The sequence below is a fragment of the Arvicola amphibius genome, chromosome 9 (assembly GCF_903992535.2).
Source record: "Arvicola amphibius chromosome 9, mArvAmp1.2, whole genome shotgun sequence".
Lineage (NCBI taxonomy): Eukaryota > Metazoa > Chordata > Mammalia > Rodentia > Cricetidae > Arvicola > Arvicola amphibius.
Genome location: NC_052055.2, coordinates 121,791,696 through 121,817,139, shown reverse-complemented (window position 1 = coordinate 121,817,139; position 25,444 = coordinate 121,791,696). Strand labels below are relative to the sequence as shown.

General features: G+C 52.2%; 1 protein-coding gene across 2 annotated transcripts; it reads left to right on the top strand.

The window, feature by feature from the left end:
* The first annotated feature begins 352 nt into the window (after positions 1 to 352).
* Znf76 (zinc finger protein 76) lies at positions 353 to 25,373 on the top strand. 2 transcript variants are annotated; one of them, XM_038343482.1, is made up of 14 exons: positions 353 to 526; positions 10,713 to 10,868; positions 15,988 to 16,068; positions 16,177 to 16,254; positions 18,388 to 18,587; positions 20,519 to 20,635; positions 20,845 to 20,920; positions 21,441 to 21,566; positions 21,663 to 21,842; positions 22,537 to 22,770; positions 22,858 to 23,021; positions 23,595 to 23,759; positions 24,555 to 24,668; positions 25,236 to 25,373. In XM_038343482.1, exons 2-14 carry the CDS (start codon positions 10,796 to 10,798, stop codon positions 25,338 to 25,340), a joined length of 1,713 nt encoding a protein of 570 aa, XP_038199410.1. In that variant the 5' UTR covers positions 353 to 526; positions 10,713 to 10,795; the 3' UTR covers positions 25,341 to 25,373. The 2 variants fall into 2 exon arrangements, with proteins under 2 accessions (XP_038199410.1, XP_038199409.1); XM_038343481.1 differs by having other exon boundaries at positions 353 to 640.
* The last annotated feature ends 71 nt before the right edge of the window (positions 25,374 to 25,444 follow it).

Genomic DNA, 25,444 nt, shown 5'->3' with positions numbered 1-25,444 from the left:
CCTCCAGGGCATCTTCTCTCAGAGCGCTGAGGAGCAGCCTCCCTCGGGGTGTCATCCCTCGGGGCGCCGTCCGACCGGGCGAGGGAAGGACCGGCCCTCGGAGCCCCGTGTCCTCGAGGCTCCTTGGCACCGTCCTTCTCGGTAACCGCCTACCGGTATCTGCCGCGGCTTCCTCCGGGGACCGGCTCCTGCAGCGCTGCCTCCCGCCGCCGCCCGCCACCAAGCACTACCCATTGCTATAGCGACCGCGGCCTCCACCCGGCGTCGTGACGTCATCACGCCCTCCCCGGGCGCCCCGGCTGGCAAGGCCGCGTCACCCGGCAGCCAGCAGTGAGGGAAGCCGGGGCGGAGCTCCGAGGCTCGCCGGAGGCCCGGGAACCGGGATAAACAGGCCGGCCGGCGCGGCAGAGGGGGGCGGGCTGGAGCGTGGCCCCGCGCTTGGTCATCCGGGTTCCGGGGCCCGGCGGAGGCCGCGCCGGGAGCCAGAGGGAAGTGCGGCCGCCCTGGAACCTGGATATCGCGCGAGGCAAGCCGCGCGCGGGCGGGCGGGCTATGGCGCAGGCGGGTTGCGGGGCCGGCGCTGGTGGCAGGGCCCGGTGCATGGCGGTCTGTCGGCGGAGTCGCCCTCGGGGGCTGTCAGGTTGGTGGCCGCGGGAAGAGTGGGTCCACCGTGCCCCGAGGCGGGAGGCCGGGCGGACGCGGGGCCCCGGGAAGGTCCGGAGCCCGTCTTGCCCACCCTCCTCGGGTCATGGCCGGGCGGCTGGGCCTCCCGGGACGGCGGCCTGGCCCCACCCCCACCTAGGGTCCCTGCCCCTCCATTCTGCCCTGGACTCCTCCCCCAGGGCTCCCAAACCCCACCCCGTGACCGCGCCCGCCTCCACCCCTTTGACCCCAGACACACACCTCACCCACTGCCCCGCAGACCTTACCAGGTGACCCCTGATTCATTGACTGCTAACCCCAGCCCTGCTTCACTTCTGATACAGTGATCACACAGCTCCCAGATCCCCGCAGCCCCTAGTCACCCCTAAACTATCCTCTGGACAGTTCAAAACTCTCCTGACCACTGGAACTCAGACTCCGGTACTTTCCCACCCAACTCATCTCCATAACTCTCGCGATCTTCACCCACTGACACCCGTCTTTGACTCCCCCAAGCTCCAGTGTCAATCAGCACATAACGTAAGCCCCTCACCACCGCCACCATGGTGGTGCTGAAGAGTATATGGAATGAAGTGTATCAATGGAGGCATCAAGATTCTAGGTTGAGTGTGTGGTCCCAGGTTCAAGTCCAGATTCTGTCGTGTTGGGCTTGGGGAGCCTGGGAGCGGTCCTTTCCTTAGACTGGACCTCAGCGGCTGGTCAATATTGTGATGTGGTTGAGTTTGATGCTCCCTGATGTTTCTTCCGATTAAAGTTCCGCAATTCTTAGTCAAGACAAAACTAGAGGGCTTTTGTGTACTCTGCCCTAGAAGTGCCCCAGAGTCCACTTGCTTCATTCTTCTTCATTCTCACGATCCTACACTTAATTGTCCACACGCATGCCCCCTTGGTCGGGCTCTACCCATCTGGGAAAGCAGTGTAGCAGAGAGCTTTCCCTGTGCGCTGTTGACTTCATAAGCTTGGCCATTCAGCTGTGCAACTTTCGGCATACCATTTTAAAGGCTCCCGACCCCTCCGTAACTATGCTGCCAAGAGAGGGTTGTAAAAATGCCCGCAATAACACATGCAGGACGTTCAGCACCACTGCTGGTCCACAGAAAACCTTTAAGGTATGGCAGCTGTTATGGGTGAAGTCCTGGGTGCCAGGAACTCCACAGACAATGAGCACTTGGCCCATGCCAGTCACTACTGCTGCCATCTTGGAGTCCCTGTCCCAGACTGATGAGGGATCCTCCCCTCACACTTCAGCTTCCACGGCTCCTCACCAGCTACTGTATATCCAGCTTTATATAAAATCGTGTTACCTCTCACAAGTCTGAGGTATTAGTTATCTCCATCGCCACTCCCTCCCCCACTTTTCCTGGGAGTTGCTTTAATAAAGGATCTGGAATTCATCCCTTTGAACCATCTCAGAAAACCCACTAACTCCATTGTCTCTCATCTCTTCACTTTCTGGTTTCCTAGATTCTCCTCAGACCCTTGTTCCTTGCTTTCTCATAATTCTTAAACTTCATTAAATTCTTAGATTCATCAGCTCACTTTGAGACCCACAAGGGTTTCTAGCGCCCTTTATTCCACGACTTCATGGTTTTTCTCATCCTGTTTGTGACTTTTGACCTCTTTTCCCCTAAGACCCTGTCCCTTCGGTGGGAGAGACATACATACCTTCTTAAAATCCCTGTTTGAGGCTCATGCAACAAAAGCCAGACTAACGAGTGAAGAGCGTATGTTTGTTTAGCGTAACTTCCCCCATGGAAAGCTTTCTGCGAAGGAGGTGAAGACCTGAGGCTTACACCTATATATCTTAATTCTAGGCTTGATGAAGATGGATGGTTCAAGAAGAGTGGAAGCCCATGGGAGTGCAGTAGATGGGGGTGGGGTCACGTAACAAGCTCCAGGTGGCTGGGCTCCTGCCTGTGGCCTGCATCTTTAAGAAGGGTGCTTTTATCCATTGGGCATAGGGAGGGCATCTGCCCATGATGGTCTTATGACCTGCTTCGGAGGAGAAGATGAGCGAGATATTGGTCCTCAAGGCTTCAGATCGCTGTGCTTTGAGGTAGCGTGTCCTGGACCCAGTTAACTTTGGGGTAGCATGTCCTGGACCCACTTAACTTTAACACCTGCAGTGCTAAGCAAGCACTGCACCACTGAGCCATAGTCTCAGCCCCCGTGTCTGTTCTTTGCTCAAAGTTAGGACCTTGGCGCTCCCAGCTCTCAGACCCGAGGAATCCCTATGCTATTGGAAACCTGTTTTCAGTGTGCATCCTTGCTCCTCCCCTAACTTCTGCCATCCCAGCCACATCCTGTCCCCTGAAACCTCTAATTAGTTCTAGTGACCTTGTAATATGCACAGTTTCTGTGAAATGAGTCACTTCTGCCCAGCACAGTCCCTCCCTTCGTAGGCTATATACCCTTGCCTATTCTAGGGCTCCACCTTTCTGCCTACACCCCGCTCAGACCCTGCATCTCATCCCCTTCGTGTTCAGACAGAAATTGCCTTTCTTTCTTCCCTCTTTCTCACCACACAGGCTCCTTCCCGCCTGTCTCAGCTGACGACATCGTGACTTTCCCTCCCACACAGCTCTGCTCTCACGCTTTCCAGGGCTTTGAATTCTGGGGCTGCAGCTTTCAGGCCTGCAGGGCAGACATCCTATGCCTCGGGTTTGCGCTGAGAACTGCACTCTTTGGGTACATCTGATGGATTCGGAGACCAGAGCCCCAAGAGTCCCTGTCTTCAGGTAGTAGGGAGAGAGCCCTGGGAAGTGCTTCAGCCTTGATTGGCTGTCTCCTGAACACACTCTTGTTCTCAGCCTCTTATGCAGTAGCTTTGCTCCAGATCCTCTGAGGCTAGAATGTGTTGTCAGCCTCCCCGGGCACTGAATTGGCCCTATTGTTTTCCAAGTCATTGGTTCCCCTCCCACTGGAAGCCGGATGGTGAGTAGCAGATACGACATTAAAGAACCGTGCCCAGCATCTATTCGCCCAGTCTTGGTTGTATAACCATAAACAGCAGAAGGTGAGAACCCAGAACTCTGAGGGTGGACCTCAGAAGGCTCCTGCACCCTGCGCCGTTGCTTTTATCTTCCTGGGGTACAGGACATAATCTGCCTTATGCGTGTACTCTTTTCCTCCACCAGCCGCCCTGTGGCTTCCTGGAGAATAGAGGCTGGATCCTTTCATCTTCTGGTATCTTAATCCTCCCTCTTGTCTGTAAAAGCAGTCAGTCAGTCAGTCATTGCTTACTGCGCTGAGTGGGCTCTGAAACAAACCTGTAGCCGCAGCCTCCGTCCCCAGAGCCCTCAGCATGCCGGCAGCCAGACATTGTGGGACTCAGATGCCACTCTGTTTAGTCATTGTTCTTGAGAGGGGTGGCTAACAGTGCGGGGCTTTGGGGTACATGAGAAGACACTGGACTCCAGGCAAGATGGCTCAGTGAGTAAAGAGCCCAGTGTCCCCAGTTTGATCCCCAGGACCCATGTGGTCGGAGAGAACTGACTCCTCCCGGTTGTCCTCGGACCTCCTCGCAGATGCCGTGGCATGCTTCTGAGGAGAGTGCACCCACACACGATAAGTAAACAGTTGTAGAGGCGTTGGGGTCCAGGGGTAACAGGCAGGGACTGCCTTGTACAGACTGTTTTCAAGAAAATGGCTCCATGAACTGCTTGGGTAAGAGTGGAGAACAGAACCAGGGTCGCTAGCTGGCTGTTGGAAATCACTGGGCCTGTGAAAGTTCGAATAGTCTACTTTTCTGTGTGTGGAAATCTACGTCAGGAGATGGTGGTGGAGGAGTTAGATGAATAAGTACAAATTTAGCCCTGTTCCTCAGAAAACGCCTCCAATCAAATGAGCCTCTAGTTCTGAATTGGGACTTACCTAGACTGAGTATGATATTTATCTCTACCCTGTGTCTGACCTCTTCTGTTTGTGAGATATCAGAAGGCTAAATTTAAAAATCAGCCTCTGCAGAAGTCTGTGCAGAGGTCTGGGACCTGTGCTTTCCTAGCAACAAGAACCTGTTGCCCTGGTGCTGCCCTGCTCCCCGGCTCAGGAGAGGGTTCTGGTGCCGCCCTGCTTCCCAGCTCAGGAGAGGGTTCTGGTGCCGCCCTGCTTCCCAGCTCAGGAGAGGGTTCTGGTGCCGCCCTGCTCCCCAGATCAGGAGAGGGCTCTGGTGCTGCCCTGCTCCCCAGCTCGGGAGAGGGTTCTGGTGGTTAATAGCTGGACTGGACCTGGGAACAGGTGAGGCAGTGAGAGGGACCCTGAGAGCCCAGGTGCAACAAGGATCTTCCCCTTCTGACCTGCTTGGAGGTCCTGAAGGGATGGGTGTTCATCCATCCATCCATCCATCCACCCATCCATCCTATAAGTATTTTGTCTGCTGTATGCAAAGTACTCTTTTAGGTGCTAGGGATAGGAGACTGAATTTGCCCATTGGGGAATAGACAGGAGAGACAGACAGTAAAGCAAACAAAACAATTGGAACCATTAAAATACAGAATAGAGAGTGGCCAGGGTTCTTGTTTTAGACAGAGTGGCAAGGAACTTGTTGCTGAAAAGATGACATTTGAGCAAAGACCTGAAAGAAGTTAGAAATGAGCCTGGCATATATCCGAGGGAAATTTATTTTCCTAACAGTAGACAAGCAAGCACAAAGGCCCTGAAGCAGGAATAAGCCTTGTATATTCTAAAAACATGAAGAGCCAGCCAGTACAGCTGTGGTACCGAAATGGCTGCATTTTGACAAGAGATAAAGCGGAGCTGCTGAGGTGCAGAGTAGATTGGGCGCAGATCTTGGGTCTTACAGGCCACCAGCCACTAGAGGAGTCTAGGCAGATGAGTGGCATGATTTGGCTTACATTATGAAAGCTCATTCTAGCTGCCATGTTGAGACTAAATTGTATGGGGCAGAGTAGGAGGACAGGCCCTGATGGGGTGCTCCTGCAGTGGGCACTGATGGGGTGCTCCTGCAGTGGGCACTGATGGGGTGCTCCTGCAGTGGTCCAGAAAAGAAAAGTTGATGGCTTGGATCCAAAGTAAAGGAGTAAAAGAGAAATTGTTGAATTGTGGACTTACTTTCAAAGAGGTACCAACAGATGGATAGATTGAATGTGTAGTAAAGATGTTGAAGACAACTCCAGTTTGTAGCCTGGGCAACCGAAGGATGGAATTCCCTCATAGTGAGGGGAACGAGTTTGGAAAGTCAGATTGAGAGGGTAAGATTAGGAATTCATTCCCCCCTTCCCAAGGCTGGGCTCAAATTTATGTAACAGAGGATGACCTGAGCTTTGTTGTTGTTGTTGTTATTTGTTTCTTTCTTTTCCAGACAGGGTTTCTCTTTGTATCCCTGGCTGTCCTGGAACTCATAGATCCATCTGCTTCTGCTTCCTAAGTGCTGGGGTTAAAGGTGTGTGCTACCACATCTGGGTGGAATTCACGTTTTTTTATTCTTAGACAGGGTTTCTTTAGGTAGCGCTGGCTGTCCTGGAATAAACATGTTAGTTGTGAGTGGTTTTAAACAGCCAATAGAGCTGTTGGTAAGTAGCTCAGTATGCAAATCTGTGGGGCCTTAGTAACTGTCTTCTTGGCTAGCACTGAGTCGCGGATGCTGTAGAAGGAGAAGCTAGGTCGGGAGTCTGCCTGGGCTCTGCCCACACGTAGCTGTGTGGCTCCACAGTTCCTGGCCTCCCTTCTTTTAAATGACCACCTTAGGCTAGAAAGGACCTGTCCTCTCAGCTCCCATTGTGGATATGGATGAATTTGAGGCTCAGAATAAACAAGACAGCGTGTGGGTGGAGTGGGAGCCTTCGAGGCCGCTGAGCTTTGCCTGGGCATCATGTTGACAATAAATTTCCTCCTTTCTTCCTCGGTTCGTAAGTGATAACCTGGGAGCACTGCCATGTGTAAAGGGCTGATGCCACACAGGACATGGTTTGGGGCCTGTGAGTCTCCCCTCCTGGAGCTCTTCAGGTGAGCCACCAGCGAGCTGCACTGCTGGCAGGTCCTGCTTAAAACCTGGATGCAGCTGTGTGCATCTGTAGCTCCAGCCCTGGGGAGCTGGAGACAGACAGATCCTCAGTACTCTGGCCAATCAGTGAGTCTCAGGTTCCTGAAAGCCTTTCTCAAAAGTAAGGCACAGAGTGATTAAGGAAGTCTCCTGATGTCAGCCTCCAGCCTCTGACCTCCACACGCTCTCAGATACGTGCGCGCATGCACACACACACACACACATATGCGTGCACATGCACATTTTTTAAAACTAACTATTCCATCGTAAGGATGTCCCACAGTTTGCTTGGCTTCTGTGAGTTTAGGCAACTTTGAATAAACATGTCTGTGGATGTGTTCTTAGTTCATCTAGATAAACAAGGAGTGTGGTCCCTGGAGGCTGCCCCCTCTTGCATGCCCAGCGGCAGAGGGTAGGCGTTCACGTCAGTCTGTCCACACCCTTGGCCTGTGTGATGCTGCCGGTGCTCTGGGCTCACTCTTCTAATAGTCTCCCAGTGCCGACTGGTTTTCAGTTGGACGTCTTCGTGTTAAGACGTCTCTCTAACTCGTTTGCCTTCTTTATTGCTTTATTGAAACAGGTCTCACTGTGTAGCCCAGGCTGACCCTAACCTCCTGGGGATCCTCCTGTATGACCCTTGTAAATTTACAGCATGAGCTGTCACACCCAGCATATGTCTATGTTTTTAATATATTTCACAGTTCTTTTATTAAAATATTCCCCAAACTATTGATCTTTCTAACAAGCTCTTTTATCCGTTGTCTTTTTTCTCCTTCTGAAGGTCAGCTACTTTCTCTTCCTTATTAAGAATTTGCAGATTGTTCCACTTTGATGTCTTGATAAAATGGTGTCTAAGGAAGTGTCCTGTTCCTCCTAATGCTGATAGAATATGCCATTCTTCACATAAATGGCTCTCGTCAAGCAGTGGTGACCACGGCTGAATACCTTGACCATTACTCTGCTCTTTCTTTCTTTCTTTCTTTCTTTCTTTCTTTCTTTCTTTCTTTCTTTCTTTCTTTCTTTCTTTCTGGCAGGGTCTTGCTGTATATCCCTGCTGGCCTGGAATTTGCTGTGTAGTATAGGCTGGCCTTGGGCTCATAGAGATAACCTGCCTCTGCCTTCCAAGTTCTAGGATTAAAGGCATGCCACTCAAGGGGTGGTTGGTTACTCCCATTACTGTACCAATGGGTGTGCTTGCAGGCAGGCCATTACTGTAGCTTATGGAATTCATATCTGGGGTGAACCCGATCCTTACCTTCTCCTCTGGTGGTGTGTGGAGCACCTTCCAGCACCACGAGTGATGGTCAGCAGTGGGTGAGGCTTCTGACTGAGCACCAGCCCAGTTTTTCTGTGCTCCGTGGAAAAATAATTGAATAAGAAAAGGCTTACTCTGCCGCCTCTAGTCTGTACCTCTGCCGATTTGCTTATTGGTATGCTAAGCATTAGTATAATCTTCTAAAAGGCCTCAAGTCTAGACTTTCATGAATAAGAAGTGAGGCTGAGATCCATCCAGCAGTGATCATCATGCTGGCTGTCACAAGTTGAGGTGTTAGATCCTGCTTCAACGTGTAGCTGAGATTTCATTTTATTTGAAATGAGTTCTGTTCTGTAAGCTTAGGGGCCCACATTCCCTGCCCATAGGAACTGGGAATGATCCACTCCACCTAGTCACTTCGTTTCGTTTGACTAGCTCCCATCTCTGCAGTTGAAATAGCCACATAACCATGCAAACGTGAGCTGGGCTGTTAAAGCCGATGTGCTTTCTGACAGAGGCCTGTGTAAATGCTTTACATCTCAGTAGAGCAATGCAGTTTTCTGTTACTAATTTCCTCTTCTCTCCTCATCGTTTAGAAACTACAGAATTAAGCTTGCGTCTTGATGTGCACCGAAGTCCTTTTCTGTAGTAACAAATACAGAATTGTTTTTGCTAGCACAGCTCTCCCAAATCTGTTTTTGATTTGTTTGCCCCTTGTTCCATCAGCCTTTGTCCCTCCCTGACTAACGTTTTTCATCTGTGAGAAGTTTGGATGTGGACCAGATCAGAGTGAACCTTTGCGAAGAGGGGAAACACAAGAGCATGTGTGCTCTTTTGTCCTAGCTTTTGCACCCCGTATCTGTCTACTCCGTGATTTTTCTGCATTCCGCCAACAGGCTAAATTCGTGCTTTGAAAGGGGAGCCCAGAACTTGGCTGGATGCTGCTTTGAGGAAGTGGGGAGTGCTGCTTTAGGTCTGACCCTTGTTAGCACTCTTGGCCACTCCCCTCCTTCCCCAGCTCAGGTCACTGCCGGGCTGGTAAACTCACACCTCCTCCATCCATCTCGGAATTCCCGCCCAGTGCAGGCAGGAACTGTCAGACAGCCTCTGTGGTCACCTGGGAGTTCAGTGCTAGCGTAGGAGGATTCAGAAGAACCATCGTTTAAAGAAGGGAAAGGGAGGCTAAAGGCAGATAGGTGGCTGCCAGTCAAGACTCTCATCCCTTAGACTTGACATGCCAAGACTCAGTGCACAGACTATAATCTCTGTTGTTCAGAAGAATGACAAGTTCAAGACCATTGGACAACATATCATATCTTAAACAAGAGGGAGAAAGAAAAGGGGAAAGGAAAAATGAGGACCCTGTCAGGTGCCAGGCAGCCCTGAGACATCTCTCTCACCCGGGAAGTCACCTGCTTCAGGAAGACACTCAGAGACTGGGAAGGTAGACAACAGCAGTTGATTGTTTTAAAGATGTGTGCTGGGAGGCATGAGGAGGAAAGGGAGTAGGCGAGGCTCTTCAGCCTGGATTTGAGACCAGTGCCCAATGCTAGGCAGCTGGTGGTAGAGCATTTGGGAGCATGCGTGTGCATGAGCTCTGGGTTTAAGACCCAGTATAGGAAGGGTGGGCAAAAAGAGGGAGGGTGGAAAGGGAGGATAGATTTGGTTTTCTTTGGGTCTAAGAAGGGCTGTTTTGGGAAACATGCTCCCAGCTTTTCCTTCTTCCCCTGTGGCAGACCTAGAAGACTGGGGTGAGGTTGTGTCTTGAGTGCTTCATCAGTAGGAGCTGTGGAGGCCATAGCTAGATTGGCCAGGCAGGCTTTGTCAGCGGCTGGTAGCTGTAGGTCCTTGGGCGGGTGGCTTTATCTTAGCTTCGGTACCTCATCAGCAAGGGATTGTGCGCCTCCTTAGAAGACTGAGTGTAGCACACGTCTTTAATCCCAGCACTCGGGAGGCAGAGGCAGGTGGGTCTCTGTGAATTCGAGGCCAGCCTGGTCTACAAGAGCTAGTTCCAGGACAGGCACCAAAGGTACAGAGGATCCTTGTCTCGAAAAAAAAAAAGCCAGAAGAGCCCTGTGTGGAACGCAGGTTATGGTGACAGCAAGTAGTGAAGGAGGTGAGCCCAGGAAGAGGAGGGACCCCGGCTTCTCACTCAGTAAGCCCTTGGGCTTGAATCTGTGAAGCCGTGTGTTTAGGTTTGTGCTTTGTTGTTTTGCTTTGTCTTGCTTGTTTGTCTTAATGTTATTCTCACAGCCTATTAGAAAAAAGGGCCAGAAGCCATCAAGACTATCTGAGCACACGGGTAGTGGCATCTGACCATTGAGAAGTGGTACTGCCCTGAGATAGGTCAGCAGCTGTTAGGAGGACAGTCCTCAGGGATGACCTGCCATGGGGGGCTGCAGTTGCCATCCTTGGGGTGGGGACACTGTGAATTCTGTTAGAGACTTGCTTATTCCTTGAGGATGGTCAACAGTGCCAGTGGACGGATGGGTCTGAGCACAGGGAAGATGCTGAACAAGCTCAGAAAACAAGGCAAGGCTGCCTGCCTGCAGCCTTTAAAGAGAGCGAATCTCAAAGGGTTCAGATCCGTGGACTTTGGCTTCACATGCAGCTTGACCGGAGTGCTTCTTTCTACGCTCACCATCTAGAGCTCCGTGTGTGTATTTTGTACACTTCCCAAAGGAACCCACTTAGTTCTCTGGAAACATGGCTGTGTGTTCTTGGCTGGCCTCAGTCATTGCAGCAGGAGGAAGCTATGAATCTTTTTTTATGTGACATTGTCCATTTTCTCAGATTGGTGACCCAGAAGGAAATCTCTGACCTCATTGGTGGCCGGAAGCCAACTTCATGTCTGAAGGCACAAGTGGCAGTTTGTCATGGAAAGCTTGGGGCTGCAGACGGTGACCCTCAGTGATGGGACGACAGCCTACGTCCAGCAAGCTGTCAAAGGTGAGTGTTGCCGGGGACCTCAGAGTCCTGTGTCTCAGCCGCTTCCAGTAGCGTCACTGCCTGCTTGTCCCTGCCCGGAGCAGCCTCTGTGTGAGGGTCTCATATGTACTTGAGGAAAGAGAACTCCTTAGAGTAAACCCTCGTGGGATGGGCGAGCAAGTGCTCACCTGCAAGCCGAGGCCTCTGCTTTCAGACACAACTATTCCAGTTTATGGTCCTTCCTAGATAAAGACAGTTCACCACCCTAATTCAGGAAAGTGCAAGCCCTGGACTGTCTTCCTGAGTCTCTACCATGTGCCAGATACCCTAGGTTCAGAAGGGGGCACCCCAGTGTGCAGTTCGTGCCTTACTGTCTGACATTAGCGGGTGCCAGAAATAAAAATGTTGGGTTCACAAAGAAATTTGAGTTGCAGGTAAGTAACAGATTCTTTGGTAGTATAAGTATGTCCTCAAATTTGCATGAGCCATGTGCTTATAGGATCAAATCATAAAACAATTCTACACAGTCCTTAAGAGTAGACTGGGGAGCTGAGGATGGCTCAGTTAGAGAGGACCCGAGTTGGGTCTCCAGCACCTATGTTGGACGGCCCACGACTGCCAGTAATTCCAGCTCCAGGGGATCCAACACCCTCTTTTGGTCTCTGAGGTTACCCATATATACATAGCACCCCCATGCACATATATACCTAAATAAAAGTAAAAGTGAATTTTAAAGAGTTTTAAGAGCAGATGAGGTATCCCTTATGCAAGTGTTCAGAACCAGACAACATGTGCCAGGTTTTGGAGACTTGGGTTTGGAATGTTGCACAGACCTGAGCTTGCACGTTCCTAAAGGCATTAGGATTTCAAGCATTGCAGACGTTAGATTTTCAGATGAGGGATACTCGTAATGAAAGTTTGTTTGAAATTCAGACTTAGTTAGCAGTCGTGTGTTCCATCTGGCATCCTGCCTCCTCTGTCAAGGAAGTTCAAATCAAGGCGAGTGTGGAGCCAGCAGAGTGTTGTTGGGCATAGGGGCCTTTGGGTGGGGGGGGTGCTTCTCCTTTAGGGAGGGTGCTCCTCCTTTCTTCCAGCATTCTCAGACATGCCCCGTGCGTTGTTGTCTCCTCCCACCATTCCTAAATGCGGTAAGCATGGCTCTTCCTGTGGCCATGTTGCCACCTCCCTTTCAATACATGGCTGGGCTTCCGTGCCTGGGTCTACAGGTGCCGCCTGTTTAACTGTTTATTTTCTCATTTAAAACTGTTTCCTTTCTTTATTAGTTTGTTTGTTGTTGTTTTAGTTTTTCGAGACAGGATTTCTCTGTGTCATCCTGGTTGTCCTAGAACTCACTCTGTAGACCAGGATGGCCTCAAACTCAGAGATCCACCTGCCTCTGCCTCCTGACATGCTCGTCACCATGTCCAGCCTAAAATTTTTTTTTTTTGTTTTTGTTTTTGTTTTTCGAGACAGGGTTTCCCTGTAGTTTCTAGAGCCTGTCCTGGAGCTAGCTCTTGTAGATCAGGCTGGCCTCGAACTCAGAGATCCGCCTGCCTCTGCCTCCCGAGTGCTGGGATTAAAGGTAAAATTTTGTTTCTTGATAATGATGTAAGACACACCTAGATGACATCTGTAAGCTCTTGAGGAGGTGGCCAGGCTTCTGGGAGGCCTGTTAGAAACTGTCTGTGGTTTGTGGCCTGTCTAGGATTGTTCTCTTGCCAATGTGTTTTCTCTACAATGCTGCTAAAGCCCCAAACTCTGACTTTCTGTTACAAGTCCTGTCCCTCTGGTGATGCCCGTGAGAGAAAGAATTTAGGTGGGGCTGTGTTTCTCTTAGACCCTGTGACTTCCCTTGTGCCAGCTTCCCACAGAGAATCGGTCGTTGAATGAATAAAAGCAGTTGTCAGGCAGCCCCAGGCCTACAATCTCTACACGCGGGAGACTGGGACTAGCCTGAGCTACAGAGTGGGACCCTGTCTTAAAAGGGCACAACAGCAAAGAAGTGAGCTCTCTGGCCCAGAAGCCGCTCCTCGTAAATCTTCCCTCTGTAAGTTAAGCCTTCGCCTCCTCCACCTCTCTGTGTCTTTCTGCCATCGTTCTTGGATCTGTTCCCTGCCTTCTCCATCGTGTTGCAGTGTGTACATGAGAGTGTGCACTTGTACACACTCACATGCACACACACAAATAAATGTCACTTAAACATTTTTAAAAAGTTCCTTCACCAAAATAATTAGTCTTTTCCTTTTAAACTCAACCTTACTCAAAATCTTAGGACATGGACGTTGTTCTTTGTCAGAATGTACCGCGAATGGCTCTCCAGTCCATGTCCCCTAGAATTCCTCTTCCCATCTGAAACCACGGGAGCCTGGTCTCAGCTGACCACGGCCTCTTGGCATCCTGGGCTTCCGAACTCCCACAGGAACTGCTCATTAAGTTTACCTACAGCAGCCTAAGCTTTGTGTAGCTTGCCTCTCCAAACTTTTCCAAAGCCCTCCCACAAAATGTTCTCGAGACTTAAGATCTACACCATGGGCACAGCCGGCACCCACCTTCTCTGGTGCCCGTTTCTGTGAGTTCTTCTGCCTTGCTGTGATGAAAACCTCCCAGAAATGACACGGAGGGGAAAGGTTACTCTGGCTCACGGTTTAAAGGTGTCCAGTTCATAGTCATTTGACCTCCTGCTTGGGCAGATCGTCATGGCAAACAGGAGCCTGTGGGTAGTGGGAGAGAGCTGTTCACCTCATGGCAGACAGGAAGGAGGAAGTAATGCACACACTCACCGCCTGACCCCCAGAGACCCACTTCTTCCTGCCAGGCCCCCCTCCTGTAGTTTCCAGAACTTTCCAAAACAGGAAGACATTTGTTATTCAAGGTTGTGTACAACTCCATGACCATGACTGGTGAGTCATCTGCCCTTTATAAGAGAACCCAAGAAGACTCCCTCTAGGGGCAAAGTTGGGGATTCCCCTGCTGGGGCATGGCAGCCGAAGCCAGCTGGTGCTTCGGCTGACTTAGAGGAACCTTCTGAAGGAAGGAGCAAACCCGTCTCTGGCATGAACTTGTCGATCTCCCCTTCTTGCTTTCTCTTCTCACTCCCATTCCTCTTTCTGCCCTCCTGAGAGGACCACCTGAGCAGGGAGCATGTGAGTCTAATTCCAGGAGTCACCCAGACTGGTGGCTCACTCCTGTGAGCCCAGAACTTGGGCAGTGAAAGCAGGAGGATGGGAGGAAGTCAAGGTTGTCCTCAGCTCTGTGATGACTGTGAGGCCAACCTGGGCAACACACGGCCTGTCTGAGAGAAAAGAAGAGGTAAGAAAGCCCACAGATCAGCCAGGGCACAGTAGCCCTCATCTGTGTTCCCAAGAGGATTGTCAATTTGGATAACTTGGGCCACATATCGAGACCCTGTCTAAAAGATAAAATCAAGGATTAGGGGTACAGCTCATGAGTGAGGCCCTTGCCTAGCACAAGGCTCTAGGTTCAGTGCCCAGCACTGAAAAAGAGAAGAAAGCCTGGCATGATGCCCACGCCTGTCATCTGGGCATTTAGAAGGCAGAGAGAGGAGGGCACACAGCTGTGAGGTCCTTATTTGTCTGGTCAGTGAATTCCAGGTCACCTGGGTCACAGCAAGATCCTGTAAAGAGAAATGCTTTGAGTGGGGGTGGACATGGGGCTTGACGTTTCATAGATCAGTTATGGCTCAGATGAGAGTGAGTGGGCCCAAAACATAATAGCGACACTCAGGCTAGGCAGCTTGCTCGCTCTTTCAGCATGTGAGCGTGAGGTGAGCGTGAGGACCCAAGTTCAACTCTCAGCACCCACATAAAAAGCTGCGTGTGATGAATGGTACATGCGTGTAATCCCACTGCTGGAAGACAGAGGCAGTAGGCTCCCTGGGGATGCTGGCCTCCAGCCTTGCTTAATCTGGAAACTTCTGGTCAACCAGTGAGAGTTAGTGTCTCAAAAACAAGGGAAGGGGGGCTGGAGAGATGGCTCAGAGGTTAAGAGCACTGACTGCTCTTCCTAAGGTCCTGAGTTCAATTCCCAGCAACCACATGGTGGCTCACAGCCATCTGTAATGAGATCTGGTGCCCTCTTCTGGCCTGCAGGCATACACACAGACAGAATATTGTATACATAATAAATAAATATTTAAAAAAAAAAAAAAACAAGGGAAGGCTTATTGAGGGATAACACCCAAGGTAGATCTCTGGCACATACATGCAGACACACACACACACACACACACACACATGTGCACACATACACACATGGCTTCCTATTGCTTTGCTTCCATTTCTTTTGTTTGTTTTTCAAGAAAGTCTTTCCTGTAGTCCTGGCTGAGGCTGACCTTGAACTCCTGGTCCTGCCACCACTTCCCACATGCTGGGGTTATAGGTGTGCACCACCACAACTGGCTTTCAAACTGCTCAGTAGATTTGCTATCGTGAGCCCAGAAGTTCAGGGAGGGCTGACCATACCCTGGCATGTTCCCAGGAAACCCAGTCCTCACAGCTACCATATAAGGAAGGGAGGGTTGTTAAGAATATGAACAGGAAGCTGAGACATGGGCTAAATAAGTGGCCCAGGGTCACACAATGAGTAAGAACCTGGAATTTATACTCGGGAGGTTTGTCCTGGCTCCAGAGCCCATTATAGCTGCTGCCCACACCAAGGCCTGCCTTGTTGGAGGCCCCAGGTTTGGCATAATTACAGGGAAAATGAGGTGATGTGTGTTTTGTGTTACTTTGGTCTGCATTTTGGTCTGAATTTTTAGCATTTGGGATCATCCCTGGTCTCAGGACACTCTTCCTTCTACACACAGCTCCACCCCAGCAGCTCTGTGTTAGATTAGAGGCCCTTATCTCCGCAGGCCTGGCTGGAGCACTAGAGGAGAGCACTCCTGGGTCAGTGGCCGAAGGGGACTCCTGAAGGTTACCCCGTGGTAGGATGTCTTTTCCCTTAGTGCCTCCAGACTGAGGCTTAGGAAGTAGGGAATGAGGGAACATGGTGAATGTCACCCATGCTTGGGTCACAGGCATGAATTCAGAGACTCCGTAGGCATCTACCAAAGCAAGCAAGCAAGCATGTGGCAGACCTGCGTCAGGCCTGGCCCACTTCTCTGCTTCCACCTCCCCAGGAGAGAAGCTGCTTGAAGGGCAAGTGATCCAGCTGGAGGACGGGACCACTGCATACATCCACCAGGTGACGATACAGAAAGGTGAGGGTCCTGGCACATCCCTGTTCAGAGGGAGGCCTGGCAGCCCTCCCTGAGGCACCCTCCATGTCTGCAAGCTCCTGAGGATGGTTGGTGTTGCTCCCTTTACAGAGTCTTTCTCCTTTGAGGATGGCCAACCTGTGCAGCTGGAGGATGGCAGCGTGGCCTACATACACCGCACACCCAAAGGTGGGCCATGGTCAGCATGCCTGGTGGGAAAGAAGAGGCAGAACTGGCTGGGGCTGGGCAGTCAACACAAGCATTGTCTTCCTGGAGACACAGCCTTGATTGCCTGAGAGCAGCCTTGCACGCCTTCCCTGGGGCAGACCACACAAGCAGCTGCCTCTGTCATAAGATGTCGGCAAGTCTTAAACATTGGCATAGGCTTTGGTGCTGACTTTGGCACCAGACCAGCCATCAAGACTTATGTCTTTGCATTGGACCCGAGGGCACTATCACAAGCCAGGGAAAAGAAACTTGCTCATCTTTAGCAGTGAAGGAAGCTCCCCAGCAAGTGTAGTGGCTCATCCCACACTCCCATCGCTTAGGAAGCTGAGGCAGGATTGCCAGGAGCTCAGGGGCAGTCTGTGCTTCTTAGTGTTTTCTGGGCTAGCCGGAGCTATAGAATGAGCCTGTCTCAAAGACCCAAAAGAAAATAGTTTTTAACGTACAAAAGAATAATCATTTAGATTGGAAGTGGTTCCAAGAAGTCCACCCTCGGGACTGTGTTTGTGCCGGAGCATACACAGCAGAACAAAGTCAGACGGCCTGTTCAGCTGTCGGCTGGCTGTCCTGAGTGAACTGGCTGCACACAGCAAGGGCGGATAGACTCCTCGGGTGCTCGGCTGTGCCAGCCTCTTCTCATTCTGACCCCTTTTTGCACTAGAAATTGTACATAGCCCTAGATATATAGGTATGTAACATTAACAGTGACGCATAAACAGTCACTGAGAGTGAATCATAAAGAAATGCACAGTTTGGGGACTGGAGAGATGACACAGCAGTTAGGAGCACTTCCTGCACTTACAGAGGTCCCAGGCTTGGTTCCCAGCACCCCCAGTTAGGCAGCATTCAAATGCTTGTAGCTCCAATTCCAGAGGATGCAGTGCTCTCTGACTCCTCGGACTCTCTGACTCCTCCTTTCCTCCAAGTACCTCCCCTCACCTTCTTTCTACCCCGTAACCACTCCTCAGAAAGGGTAAGGCCTCCCATGAGAATCAACAAAGCATGGCATATCAAGTTGAAGCAGGACCAAGCCCCTCCCTAGTGCATCAAGGCTGATTGAGGCATCTCCCCCACAGGGAATAGGTTCTGGAAGCCAGCTCATGTGCCAGGGACAGATCCTGGTGCCACTGCTAGGGGCCTCACAAACAGACCAAGCTACACAACTGTCACCCACACGCAGAGGGTCTAGGTCGGTCCTGTGCAGGCTCCCTAGCTGTCGGACTAGAGTCTGTGAGCTTTGGGTCAGCTGTCTCTGGGTTTCCCTGCCATGCCAAACCACAATTTTTAAAATCAAATCTGTAACACAATATAATCCAAAGTAGACTGACTTGATACTTGATACAATAGAAAAATACTATTTTTAGTAATTATTTCTGTAATTCACTTTGTATGAAGAGTTAAAGCTGCAGATTATGACATGGTCTTGAATTTGAGCTGGCTGGGTCTTTCAGGTGGGGCTGGTTTGTGTTGTGTATTCAGAGCTGAGGCTCCAATGGAGTCGCATGCTGCAGCACTAGCAAGGCCTTCCAGCAGCGCCCCAGATCCCTACACGTTTTGTTTGAATCAGGTTTTAGCCATTGCACACATAGAAACACCTAGTGGTGCCCAGTTTTTCACGATTCCAACATGCAGTTATGTAGAGCCGTCCAGGGTCACTAGCCACAGTCTAAGCAGCTGGGAAATGGGGTAGAGGAGTGGCAGCTTGGACTCAGCACTCCAGACAGGACCAGCAAGTGCAGAAGTGGAGGTGGGAGGTGACATCAAGGATCTACTGGAACAAGAAGCCTGGGAAACGGCAGAGGGGCGAGGACCAAGGCCGGAGTACTGGGGACTCATCAGAGTAGAGGTTCAGGTCTTTATCCTAAGATAGTGGACCAGGCCCTCAAGGAGCTGGTGAGTCCCGTCATTATACCCTGGGAGGCCTTGTCTTATGTGAGACTGCCCCAGAAGGACCAACAAAAGAAAGGTCACACAGTGAAGGCTGAAAAGTCCACACTGACCCCCCCATTGGTGTACTTGCCACTCACAATTTAAAGTCAGGGTCTCAGCTGGGTCTCCTCCTGTGTGGCATCAGGACTAACTTCGTGTGCCCTGTAGAGGGCTATGACCCCAGCGCCCTGGAAGCTGTCCAGCTGGAAGACGGCTCCACCGCCTACATTCATCACCCTGTGTCTGAGCCGTCGGACAGCACCATCCTGGCTGTGCAGACAGAGGTGGGCTTGGAGGACCTGGCAGCCGAGGACGAAGAGGGCTTCAGCACAGACACAGTGGTGGCCCTGGAGCAATATGCAAACAAGGTGAGCATGCAGAGCCTGGTACTGCCTTTGCTCGGGAGAATAGAGGGCCTCACCTGCCTACCACCTCTTGACACTGCCAAAACCTTACTTGTGTGGCCAAGTGTAGTGGTCTGAGCCTAGAATCCCAGCCCTTGGCCTTGGAGACAGGAGCCTGAAGCCAGCCTGGACCATACAATATCCATCAAACCAAAGCAAAGCGTAGGACTTCACCTCTAGAGAACAGGCAGGCCTGTGCCTGGGCACAGCCACGGCTGCTCTCACTTGAGCCCTCTACCCCAGCTCCTGCCAGTCTTCTCCCATGAGTGCCTTTGACCGCTGGGGCCATGACAGACAGCTGTGTGCACTTACTGTTGTTTATACTGCCGGAGGAGGGAAGGCTGCCCAGGGAGCAGTGGCTTCTGTGTGACAGGAAGGCAGACCCAGGCCCACTCGGGCTGCCGTGATAATCCTCTGCTCTATGGGAAAGCTCTGCCTGTGTCTTTTATTAGGTTTTTCCATCCACTGAAGTAAAATGCTGCTGTATTTATTGCCTCTCTGAGACTTACTTAGTCGCTTGGGGAAGTAAACCCAGCAGGCAGTGAGCAAGCCACGTATACCAGGGCAACTAGGATTCTTGGAACAGGAGCCCTGAGAGAAGGCTCTGGTTCTCCAGAGCCTCTGCTGGACCTGCTGTCCTCCCTGCTGAGAATAGGAACAGAAACCTGTGGACCATGGGTGTGCTCCCCTTGGGCCAACCACAGAGCTGGGTGGATGGGCAGTTTCCCAAACACTGGCTAACCTGCATGCTGGGAGAGTTGGTTTTATAAGCTATATAAGAGAAGAGGAAATTCTTCTGCCTCTTCAAAAAGAAGCACAAAACTACCTCAGGCCACTCGCTCACAGCTCCTTTCAGCCACTACGACCCTGGGAATATTAAAGACCAAGAGAACGGGGCTTTATTTAAAACGAGAGGCATGAGGTCAGTGCTGGCTCTGCCACTGCCTGGTCCAGCTCAGGAGAGTCATTGCCTCCCAGACCCCAGCTGAGAGAGTAAACTAAGTGGGATCAGGTGATTTCAGCAGTCACTTCTGACCCCTGCCCGCTGTCCCTGCTGTGTGAGCTCCCCCCAGCAGGATCTCCCACTGGGAAGAAGAGGACTTGCTTCTGAACCCCGGACTCCTAGTGTGTGTGTGGTCAGCTTTCTAACTCAGCCTAGTTCAAGTGTAGCCATCCCAGAAACCCTGCTTCCCGCCTTCCCAGCTATCTGGGAGATCCTCCTAGGTGCCCTGTAACATTCAGACTTAACCCATCAGGGCTGCACCATGCCCATGCTAGCCCTGTTCTCATGTGGGATGCCTGCTTGTCTGTCCCTGCCTGTCTAGATGTGTTTCTCTGCCTCAGAGACACTCTCTCACACACATCATATATATATACAACTTTTAGCCCTGTCTTCTTCCCTGGGAGACTGTAGTTCTGCCCTGGCACTGCCCTGCCCCAGCCTCCTGTCACCTGCTGGAAGGAAGAGGCATGTTCAAAGGAAGCCAACCGGGACACAGATGAGGGAGAACCAAAGAGCTGAGTCCAAGGGGTTGGTGTGTCTTCTTGTCTCAGCCCTTCCCTTCTCAAGTCCAGCCTGTGGTCACATGGAGCCACGCCATGCTCCGGGTTTGAGTGAGAGTGTTTGAACACTTGGTGGTGCTATCTGGGGACACCTAGAAGGCGCAGTAGGAAGTGTGCCACTGGGCGTGGACTTGGAGATTTGAAGCTTTGTGCCACTTCAGCTCACTCTGTGTCTGGGGCTTGTGTTGGAAGACGTGAGCACTCAGCTTTTCTGCTCCTGCCCCAGGAAGTTCAGTTCTGTTCACTGGGTCTCCGGCCACCAGCTGGGGCTTGCATCCTCCTTCTCATCCTCGCAGGGAGTATGTTTAGGGACACCAAGATTTTCTTCTCAGGTTCTGCATGGTAGCTCGGCTCCCCATAATGGCAAAGGGCAGCAGATTGGAGACAGAGCTTTCCGCTGCGGCTACAAGGGCTGTGGCCGTCTCTACACCACTGCCCATCATTTAAAGGTAAGGACTGACAACTTTTAGCCCTGTCCTCTTCCCTGGGAGACTGTAGTTCTGCCCTGGCACTGCCCTGCCCCAGCCTCCTGTCACCTGCTGGAGGGAAGAGGCATGTTCAAAGGAAGCCAGCCCGGACACAGATGAGGGAGAACCAAAGAGCTCAGTCCATCCCCATCACACTGAGCGCTGAGTTATGGGTTTGCTTTTTTCCACAGGTCCATGAACGAGCTCACACGGGTGACCGTCCGTACAGGTGTGACTTCCCCAGCTGTGGAAAGGCCTTTGCCACAGGTAACACACCTGAATGAAGACACGGTCTGCTTCCAGTTGAGTGCAAAGGGTTCCAGATCCACCTAGGGACCTCCTCAGGTGGCCAGGCTCAAACTGCTATCCCAGAGAAACCATTGGGATGTGTGCTCTCTGAAGAACCTGCTCCCAGTAAGAGCCTGTAGGGGCTGGGCCTTCAGGAGAGGCTGGGCACGAGTAGAGAAGTCTGCCTCTTGTATAGGCTCTGACAGCACCAGCTGTGGGCCGCAGAGGGCTGAGGCCTTTCTAGCTTTGATTTCCCAGTGAAACAAGGACCCTTCGGTCCTGCTTCTCTAGGCTCCTCTGAATGGCATGTTCTGGAATGTCTCCATCTGGCCTTAGGGAATATCACAGGGCATTGTGGGCTTTTCCTGGGCAGGACAGGGCAGAGGTTGGCCTGGGCCTTCCAAAATATCACTTTAGATAGAGAGACTCTAAATAAGGTAGGCATTGAGGGATGATGTTCCATTGGCTGCTCTTCTCACTTCCCACCACACATGGCTAGGCTATGGGCTAAAAAGTCACGTCCGTACTCATACGGGTGAGAAACCATACAAGTGCCCAGAGGAACTGTGCAGCAAAGCCTTCAAGACCTCAGGAGACCTGCAGAAGCACGTCCGGACCCACACAGGTAGGCTGGGCCCCGCCACACTGTCCACAACGGCCAGGGGCCATCCCTTCTTGCCCTGGTCCTCCTGAGCCTCCCCTCCAATCCCTGTCTACATAGGTGAACGCCCATTCCGGTGTCCTTTTGAGGGCTGTGGCCGCTCCTTTACCACATCGAACATCCGGAAAGTACATGTGCGTACCCACACAGGCGAGCGGCCCTACACCTGCCCCGAGCCCCACTGTGGCCGTGGCTTCACCAGTGCCACCAACTACAAGAATCACGTGCGCATCCATACAGGTGGGCCAGCTGGCATGTGAGCACTGCCCTCTCCCAGGCCCCATCTCCTTCTGTAGGCTTCTGATTTGGGACACCTCTCAGCTCCAGCCCTTCTCTGCCAGCTACTTCCAGGCTGAGTTGGGGTGGGTCCCCCAGATGACTGTCACCTCCCGTGAACAGTTCCCTGTTGGTAGTTGGGTCTAATCTGACAGGTCTTGCCCACCCTTTGTGGACTTGGACAGTTCCTAGCCACATACCCACTGAGCTCTTGAAGGAGGCCAGGGTCAGGAGTGGTCTGGAAGAAACAGTGAAATGTCACCCTCGTCCCCTCCGAGCATCTACTGTGCATACGGCTCTGTGTCCTGACCCTTCCAGGGTCACACCCCTTGTCCAGCTTTCCATTGTTTCTCAACCATGCGCCCCATTTCTCCCTTCCTCCCTGACACTTCGCTCTGCCCCACTATCTCCTGTTCGAATCCTCACCGCCTGCCCCACATTAGAATGCCCCTTCTCTGAGCCCGACCTTGCTCTCTCTACCTTGTCTCTGGGTGCAGGGGTCCCACTCTCATGCCCTCCTGTCTCCCCAACCCCTGCCACTCAGTCTCAGTCCTCAGCCCCTCTGCTTTCCCCTCACCAGCCCTGTCCCTAGCCCTGTCCCCTTAGCTCTCCCCTTGCCAGCCCCAGTTCCCACCCCCTCACAGCCCAGTGTCCTCAGGGGAGAAGCCATATGTTTGCACGGTGCCAGGCTGCGGAAAACGCTTCACTGAGTACTCGAGCCTGTACAAGCACCACGTGGTGCACACACACTGCAAGCCCTATACGTGCAGCAGCTGCGGCAAGACCTACCGGCAGACCTCCACCCTGGCCATGCACAAGCGCAGCGCACATGGGGAGCTGGAGGCCACCGAGGAGAGTGAGCAGGCCCTGTATGAGCAGCAGCAGCTGGAGGGTGAGGGAGCCGGAAGCGGGAGGTGGGGCCCACAGGGCCTCTCCTGGCATCTGGCAGCAGGTGACAGCCTGGGCCCTCCTCTCCTAGCTGCCTCTGCTGCTGAGGAAAGCCCACCAACCAAACAAGCCCACATTGCTTACCTTTCGGAGGTGAAGGAAGAGAGCAATGACATCCCAACCCAAGTAGCCATGGTGACCGAGGAAGATGGGGCCCCCCAGGTGGCTCTCATCACTCAGGATGGTGCCCAGCAGGTAGAGACCCTGGGGATGGGTGGAGCAGTTTCAGAATGGCTCCTCCAGTCTGGGGACTCTGGGGAGCCCTGAAGTTCTCAGCCTCACCACCATCCATGCTCCTGTTTTGCCTTTATGGACTTGAAAGAGTTAAGACTGAGGGGACCCTGTGGTCCTTGAGGGGACCTGCTCCTCCCAGTCTTTCCTTCTCTGAGGCTGCTGCTCTTCATCTGCATGACGTGCATGCCCTCAAGAGGGGCCACGTCAGTCTACCAGTGTCGCTGGTCACAGACCGTCCTGCCCCTTGGCCATACCTCACTGTCTAGTGCGCCTCTCCTTCCAGAGTGAGCAGGTGGAGATCCTGGCCTGCATGCAGCGGCTCCTAGGGCAGAGTAGTGGGAAGTGAAGTGCCGGTGGGATGCCCGTTGTGGTCTTCTCTGCAGCCATGGCCCTGAGTCGTGGTCCTGGTCTCCAGCCAAGCTCTCTCTCTCTCTCAGCTTCTGTGAGCCAAGCTCCCGCAGCAGGTGGCCTGTGGGTGCGCTCACACAGCCCTCTTCTGATGCCCCGTCCAGCTCATCTCCCTCCTGTCGGCAGGTCAGCCTGTCCCCGGAAGACCTGCAGGCCCTGGGGAGTGCCATCAGTGTGGTGACTCAGCACGGCAGCACCACCCTCACCATCCCCAGTCACCACGATGAACTGGCCACAGCTGGCACACATACGGTCACCATGGTCAGCGCCGATGGCACCCAGACTCAGCCCGTATGACCAGGCAGTTTGCTTGTTCTCTGTGTTCCTTCCCATGGGGGCATTAAATGTGCAGTCCGAACCAATCAAGACATTTCATGAGGAAGATAGCACAGGTCTCCCTGACAGGCCAGGTGGCGTAGGCCTGTAATTGTAGCTACCTGGAGGGCTGAGGCAGGAAGATCACAAGTGTAAGGTCAACTGGGCAACTTGGTGAGACCCTGTCTCAAGCTAAAGAGTACAAGGGGCGTGGGCACAGCTCCGTAGCAGAGTTCCTGTCGGCATAGGCGAAGTCCGAGGTTCAGTTCCTATTACAAAATAAAATAAATAAATAAAGGCCAGGAGTGTGATGCACACCTTAATCCCAGTATTTGGGCAGCAGCTCTGTGAGTTTGAAGACAGCCTGTTCTACACAGCAATTTCTAGAACAGACAGGATCGCAAAGAGAGACCCTGTCTCAAAAATAAAAGTCTCCTCAGCAACCTTCATCTTTAAAACAGACCATCTCCAGACAGTGTCTAGGACAGGGTAGGCATAGTGGCCTGCATCTGTAATCCCAGCTACTCAGCGCTAAGGACTAGGGTTGTAGTGTGGTGGTTGCTGTGCCTGTGCCACTCCTGAGGTTCAGTCTCCAGTACCATCACTACCACACTGCCAGCCTCGCTGAAGAAAGATCCAACCTTGTGTAATTCTTAGCCCAAGCTGCTTAATCTGACCCATATGGTTTTCTCCGTTGGGAGTATTTTTACTTGCATGGGGAAGGGGTAGGGGCTGCAGGTAGCTGGACCGTCTTCCCTTCTGTCTTTTCAGGTCACAATCATTACCTCTGGGGCCCTGGTAACTGAGGACTCAAGTGTGACGTCTCTTCATCATCAGCAGGTGGCGCTGTTGGCCACAGCTAACGGAACACACATCGCAGTGCAGGTGGGTAGAGAATGGAGGGAAGGGTCCCTGACGTGAAGCCTTGTTCGGATTCCTCTCTGCCAGCATCCACACGTCTGAGGGAGAGTGGGGACATCCTTGTCTTGGGAGTGACTGAGGCAAGCCCTATCTTCTTGAGTCTTTCTCTTCACCCAGGAGATAATGGGCTGGAGTACCTTCCCTCCAAGGACATTTCTAGCTAGTTACTCTTTTTTGTTTGTGTGTTTGCTTTGTTTTGGTTTTTGGTGACAGTGTTTCTCTGTGTAACAGCCCTGGCTGTCCTGGAACTTGCTATTTAAAAACCAGGCTGGCCTCAAACTCAGATCCACCTGCCTCTGTCTCCTAAGTGCTGGGATTAAAGGTGTGTGCCACCACCCAGCCAGTTACTCTTTTATAAGCTGTCTGGTGTCTCTGACCCTGAGGCAGCCTGTGGTCTCCCTAGACCATGCCTAATAGGACTTTTTATCGGGGAATTTCCTACATTAGAAAGCGCAGGTGCCTGGCTACATTAGAAGGACACGTGCCTTGGCTGGGGTCTCACGCTGTCCTTCCTGCGCACCCTCTTCACAGCTGGAGGAGCAGCAGACCCTGGAGGAGGCCATAAGTGTAGCCACCGCTGCCATGCAGGAAGGGACTGTGACTCTGGAAACCACAGTGTCAGAGAGTGGCTGCTGAACCCAATAGGACCGGCTCCACACAGTTCTGGAGAAGGTGCCACGCTCACAGGTGGCCCTGCCTCTGGGGCCCTGGCTGTGGCTGACCCCAAGAAGATGACCACA